Source organism: Triticum urartu, chromosome 2, assembly GCF_003073215.2.
Source record: "Triticum urartu cultivar G1812 chromosome 2, Tu2.1, whole genome shotgun sequence".
In the NCBI taxonomy this organism is placed as follows: domain Eukaryota; kingdom Viridiplantae; phylum Streptophyta; class Magnoliopsida; order Poales; family Poaceae; genus Triticum; species Triticum urartu.
This window is the reverse complement of record NC_053023.1, coordinates 545,148,577-545,155,148: the sequence shown is the minus strand read 5'-3', so window position 1 is coordinate 545,155,148 and position 6,572 is coordinate 545,148,577. Positions and strand designations below refer to the sequence as shown.

General features: G+C 48.2%; 2 protein-coding genes across 2 annotated transcripts; both read right to left on the bottom strand.

Moving 5' to 3' along the window:
* Nucleotides 1-861: 861 nt before the first annotated feature.
* Nucleotides 862-3,115, bottom strand: LOC125538665 (galactose mutarotase-like; the record flags this gene model as incomplete). The annotated part of the gene is given in 5 exon segments (XM_048701933.1): nucleotides 862-1,578; nucleotides 2,061-2,168; nucleotides 2,255-2,378; nucleotides 2,702-2,751; nucleotides 2,860-3,115. Coding segments are annotated over 5 exon segments (1,086 nt in total). The 3' UTR covers nucleotides 862-955.
* A 751-nt stretch (nucleotides 3,116-3,866) lies between these two features.
* Nucleotides 3,867-6,447, bottom strand: LOC125538664. The gene has a single exon (XM_048701932.1). The coding sequence runs from the start codon at nucleotides 6,017-6,019 to the stop codon at nucleotides 4,124-4,126; it is 1,896 nt and encodes a 631-aa protein (XP_048557889.1). The 5' UTR covers nucleotides 6,020-6,447; the 3' UTR covers nucleotides 3,867-4,123.
* Nucleotides 6,448-6,572: the final 125 nt, after the last annotated feature.

Here is a 6,572-nt window from a genome sequence, read left to right as displayed (position 1 = left end):
ATTAGAGTCTCCCTCCTTTATCTCTCTATCTTTATATCTTTGCAGCCATTTAATTTCCTCCATCTTCAGGATATCTTTCAGTTCTTTCCTCCAACCTTTCTGAATCTCCCTATCTTGAGCACTAAGACCATTATTTTCAGCTTTTTTTTGTCAATCTCATCTAATAGCTCCAACAATTCTGTTTTTATTTTTCTATAAGCAGCATTTGCATTGATAATCCAACCTCTGATTTTCTGTCTGATGTTTCTCATTTTAGTTTGCCACCTGTCTAAGCTAGATCCTTTACATTTAATATTCTAATCTTTTTTCCACAAAATCTTTAAACCCTTCCATAAGCATCCAAGCATTTTCAAATCTGAAAATAGGCTGGTTTTTTTTGTGATTACCAGTGTCTAACAATAGAGGGGTGTGGTCAGATACCTCCCTTTCCATGGCATTCACCATAGCTAGGGGGTATTTGTCTTTCCAATCAGGGCAGATTAAAATTCTGTCAAGCTTCTCATATGTGGGTTCAGGCAGATTGTTTGCCCAGGTGTACTTCCTCCCATTCAAAGGGAGGTCTCTGAGCCCAGCATGTTCAATAATAGCATTAAAAACAAAGCTAAAATAATCCGGTCCTTCAGGTTTGTTCTTTTTCGAACTATTGCTGATAAGATTAAAGTCCCCTCCCAATTGGCCTGTAATATGCCCGTCCATGTAGCATTTCTGGTGTGCTGACTCTATTATTTTGAAAATAGTTTGCTGATTTTGGTGACGTGGCTCGGATCCTGGGCCAAGATTCGTGTGAACGAATCCGACGGGAGAGAGCGTGTTCGCTCGGGTTGGCCTCCCCGGGATATTGGTCGTCATATAGCATTTCCGTATAGAAAAGATAAAGACTAGGTTCATTGCAATGAGGATAATCAAGAGAGGATAACGATCCATACAGCGCCAATCAGGCATACATGCACATAACCTAATTGGAGAACTTGAAGAGCACGTCGTGCTTGTACACCTGGCCGGGCCTGACGATGGACGACGGGAACTCCGGGTGGTTGACGGCGTCGGGGTACGCCTGCGTCTCCAGGCACAGCGCGCCGTACTGCTCGTACACCTTCCCGGCCTTGCCCTTCTCGTTGCTGACCCAGTTGGAGGTGTAGAGCTGCACCCCGGGCTGGTTCGCCCACAGCTCCAGCGCCCGCCCCGACTCCGGGTCCCGGACGAACGCGACCTTCCGCATCGCGTCCTGCTTCCCGTCCACGACGAAGTTGATGTCGTACCCGCCGCCGCCGCCGGCGACGACCTCCATGTGCGCGCCCACGGGCGTCGGCGCGCGGAAGTCGTACATGGTGCCGGCCACGGGCACGACCTGGCCCGTCGGGATCTTGGTGTCGTCGAGCGGCGTGTAGCGCGACGCGAGCAGCTGGAGCTCGTGCTCCAGGACGTCGCCGCTGCCGTGGCCGGCGAGGTTCCAGTACGCGTGGTTCGCGAGGTTCACCGGCGTCGCCTTGCTCGTGGCCGTGGCGTTCATGCGGATGCTGAGCTCGTACGGGCCGGAGAGCTGGTACGTCACGTACACGTCCAGGTCGCCCGGGAATCCTGCGTGCGTGCCCCAAACGTGGTCCGCGGAAACAAGGGCAAGTCAGCTCTACAGTACGTACATGAGTGATTTTCTAACACAGAGAATATGCTACTGTATTGCAATTTGCAAATTTGACTTCTTGGATAAGGTGTAGTATTTTACACCGAGTTGTCATGAAGATAGATCAACTGACGTGAAAGAAAATAGTACTTCCTTCGTCACGGTTTAGAAGGCACAGTTAAATTTGCGTGCGTTTTCACAATAGACAAGGTTTAGGACGCATTGCATTTATTTCTAGTAGCTAATTAGTACTCTGATATACTATTTCTATATGCATGCGTAATGTGAATGCTATTTTTTAGCCCATCCCACAACCAATAGATAATCACCTAGGTCCCAGAGAATTTTCAAGCGCGCCTTCTAAACCGTGACGGAGGGAGTACAGAACTTTGGACATGTGGCCGCCTCTCACACACGTCCATGTCACCGACTGTTTTACCTTGCTCTCCGTCGAAGCTGTGGTAGAAGAAGGTGATGTACGGGGTGTCACCGCCGCGCACGTACTCCTTCACGGTCCATATGACCTTGCCGAACCCCCTGTGCCCGCCTAAACACACAGAGATCCACAAGATGATTAGCGCATGTTCATTCACTCCCATTATAAAGGAAGTAAAAAAGAAGTGTGAAGCATACCGTGAATGGAGTTATTGCCGTCGTTACGGAAAAGACGATAGGCTTTCCCGTCGAGCACGAAGCGGGATTTGGCGATTCTGTTCACCACGCGCCCGACCGTGGCCCCGAATGAGCCGGTGCCATTCTGATTGGAAACATTGCACAAAACCATAATGAACAGATGCTTATTTATATGGATTCATCATGAAAAATAACTAAAGAACCCTTGCATTAGGTAGCAGAGTTCTGTACCGCATATTACAGTTTCTACCTCTGCATTGTTTTATCCTTTTAGCTGTGCATGTTTATATGTCAAGCAATAAACATAAGTGCGATGTTGCGATGTTTCAGCGGTAATAACACATGGTCAACGGTGCAACAACAACAAAAAACAGTGCAGCAATGCATATGTATATCTGCCGCGCTGAAATGGCGAAAACTTAAAAACAGAGGAATTCGTGATCTTACAACATATCCACGAAGGGTGTCGTACCCGAGGACAACATCAGCCAAGTTTCCTACAAGAAAAAGTATGACCTCCTAAGCAACAAGAACAACAACAAAAAAAGTTGCAAACATATGCATATGGGTACTTGGAAGCAAGAAAAACCCAGCCATGACCATACCTTGGCAGTCAGGGACGAGGACAGAGACGAGGGTGGCTCCCCAGTTGGTGACCTTAATGGAGAAATCCCCCTTCTTGTTCTTGAGCCCGTAGAAACCGACCGGCTTCCGCTCGGCATTGGCACTGCCGGCCAGCGCAAGGCACAGCAGCAGCGCGACAGGAAGCAGTGCAGCTCTGGCCATTGTGGGGCAGCACTACCACCAGCAGATGAGATGAGCCTGTTGGTTTGCGCGTTTCAAAGAGCACAGGAGGTGTGGCTACTGTTGATTGAGCATGTAGTCGCCTATGTATAGCAAGGAGATGCTGAGCTGAGTTCCACTCTGCCAGCTCCTACTTGAGGAAGTCAAAACTCTTGATCAAGTTCCTCTGATCCACGTTCATTCTGTGTGGAGATCTGAGATCTTTTAAAGTAAAAACCATGGAGATCTGAGATCTGCCAATAGTTTATGGCGGCTAATCCCAAATGGCTCGCTTCATCTCCCGTTAGTTTAGGGCGGCTAGTCTCGAACTCATCTAGTTTTCTCCTTGTATGCCCATTTTCCCATTAGTTTAGGGCGGCTAGTCTCAATCTCATCTAGTTTTCTCCTTGTATGCCCATTCGTCCAGTCTTTGGTACACGTCTTTTCTGAGAGGCAAAGTATTTCCTTCAGGCAAAATCTATTAACCCAAACAAAGATTAGCAGTAGCAGGTATCGAGTTCAATCAGGCTGAGAGACATCGAAGTGGTTTCTGCTTCCAAACAAAAAGAAACATCTGCATGGAGTGCGTAGACAAAAAAAGTTCCACAACAAAAAAGTTGATGTTGGGATCAAGAGTAATATAACATGTCGATTTCGACACCCCAAGATGCATGACTAATAAGAAAGTAAGAAGAGAGATAACATTTCATCGTTACAGAACTGCAAAGGACTAGTACCTGGACGTCCCGACATTTCAAAAAATAATAATCAGACATTCTAAGCCAAAATTCAATTTTACAAAACCCTGCCTAGCTGACGGCGCACCGAATTTCTTAGGAGTAATAATCCACAAGCAAATAAGAAACAGTATATCAAATACACACGGCTTATTGGCAGTAACTACGACTGACTGGACCGGCATGTTGAATGCAGATCAGAAGAATTGCCGGACAACATGTACAATGGACTGACTAAACATCCATGAAATGTTTATCAAGCAAAGAGAAGAAGCATAAAATTCAATATGCAACACGGTGCCTTTTATGTACAACCAAACTGACATAATTTGCAGGCGGAGAAAACACTTCAGAGCTTATCTATATTGGCGTTCCTGAAGCTGCCACCGAGGAGTGACAGTAGGCCGCCACCGTGCACCCTTCCCTCAGGAACAGGACAGCCTGCTTCTCTGCCCCCATGCACAGTAGGCTCCGACGATGACGAGGGCATCATGGAGCGAGGCACAAGCAGCTGCGGAGGTATCATCGCTTGGCTCCTCACTGTGCCGTCACTATCTGATGCTGTGCTGATGCCTGATGAGGAGTGCTCATTTGTCATGCTACTTGCAGCGGTGGTTGATGATGCCACAATGCCACTGAAGAGGCCTGGTCCGATCATGCTCCCTCCACTCTTCACCATTCCATGTTCTTGCTGCCTGGCCACCAAGGTTCCATGTGCGGCACACAGGCCACTCTTGCCACGGGCGAACTTCTCACAACCGGATCCCCATGTGCAACGTTTGCCTCCACCATGGGCTTTGCAGAAGTCTGTACTACCTTGAGCACTCTTACCACAATTGTCAATCCTGCAACGCTTACCACCACCGTGCTTCACACAACAGTCAGTGCGGCCACGGGCACTCTTGGTGCAGCCAGGCGCTGCACAGCGCTTCCCACCTCCATGTGCCACACAGAATTCAGTCCCCCCATGTACACTCTTTGGGCAGACACCACCTCCTTCGAACATGCATCTCTTCCCACCACCATGAGCTTTGCACAGAGGTGTGCTCCCCTCTGCACCTCTGCTGCACCCATCGAAGACGCACCTCTTGCCGCCACCATGCGCTTTGCAGTATAATGTACTGCCCTGAGCCCCCTTGGCACAGTCCGGATACTGGCACCGGCGTCCACCACCATGAGAAATGCAGAGTCCAGCCTTCCCCTCAGCACTCCGAATGCAACCTTCCATTGCACACCTCTTCCCACCACCATGCTTTATGCACCGTCCAGACTTACCTCGTGCAGCTTTAGGACAATCAGGATATTCACAACGGCGGCCTCCACCATGAGCAATACAATAATCTGTCTTTCCCTCGGCACTCTTGGTGCAACCAAGCTCCTCACACCGCCGTCCTCCGCCATGGGCCTTGCAATACGCAGTGCTGCTCTCAGCTCCTTTATGGCACCCAGGCTTATGGCATCTTTGCCCGCCTCCATGAGCAATACACAGCCCTGATGAGCCTCTGCCACCTTTGGAGCACCCCTTGAACCTGCACTTCTTAGGATGACGGGGATGACTCCGTTGTTCTGATGTGGTTGCTCCAGTGACCACATCAGAGCTCACACCAAACGAAGTCTCTGTCGTAGCAGAAGGTTCAGGGCTGAGCTGAAGATGTTGAATATGCTGAGTATTATTGCTGTTGTAGTGTGTGGAGTTTAGTGAATCTCTGCTTTGTAATTGTGTCTCATTGGCAGCAGAAGAACTGGAGCGGGGAGCAAAGAGTAGCGATGGCATGTAGCCACCCATGCTCCTTACAGCAGCAGATGTTGAAGCCTCGTCAACAACAGCAAAAGAATGAACTGTTTCATTTGGTGTTTGCAGAGGCTGAATTGTTTCTGCACCATCTGTCTGCAGGCCAAGCCTCAGCACCCCTGGGTCAGTGAAAGAGAAACTCTGGCCAGACAAAGTCTGAGATTCTTTTGACTTATATACACCAGTGGGCTGATAATGTGTCGAGTAAAAATCAGGTGTTGGACCCAACCCTAGAACAAGCTTGCAACCATCATCTCTCGTTGTGATGTTATTCATGCTTTGTGTACTTTCATCACCATGGCCACAATTAGCCATTGCTGAGCCGACGCAATCCATGCGAACTGCGCTTTTGGTCAGGTTTTTCAGGGCGTAGCTTGGAGCTGATTGTGCCATTAAGACAAAGGGGTCATTCATCAGAGGTTGGTTTGTGGTATCCACAAAGCTGTTATCCATCACAGCTTAACACTATGACAGCTGGGTCAGAGCAAATAATATCAGGATTACTGGGGAGCTGAAGAAACAGGGGCTGGATAATCTTTCAGACACTGATGGTCGAATAGACAAAATGGAAGAAAATCAGCAGGAGCGTAGTACCAAAGCAACCACCACTGACAAACCCTGAGGTGTCTGCACGGTCCATAACTGTGTTGTTTCTGGTGAGAATTTATGATCCAAAGCTAACCAGCCTCCTCAACACTAAACAACATCTCTTGCAGTTGACATCAAGCATAGGCAGGACTGATAAAATGAATTGTGTTGGCCAATCTTCGAACTACAAAAATAACACAATATGTCAGCTCAAATTCAGATAATAAACATTTGTTTGGCATGAACTGAACCAGTTGTATGCCAAAAGACGAATTTGTGTATCTTTCCAACAAAGGAAAGGGGCATAACAGAAATGCCTCCAATAACCGAGAGCAGGAACATGCTCAAATGATAGCCCTAAGTCCTAACATTTCAACATAACCTTTTGACCCACTGATACCCCCGCAGATGCTAAGTT

Excerpts from the sequence above, each read along its gene's own strand:
- LOC125538664 (XM_048701932.1), bottom strand. The coding sequence starts at position 6,019 with ATGGATAACAGCTTTGTGGATACCACAAACCAACCTCTGATGAATGAC.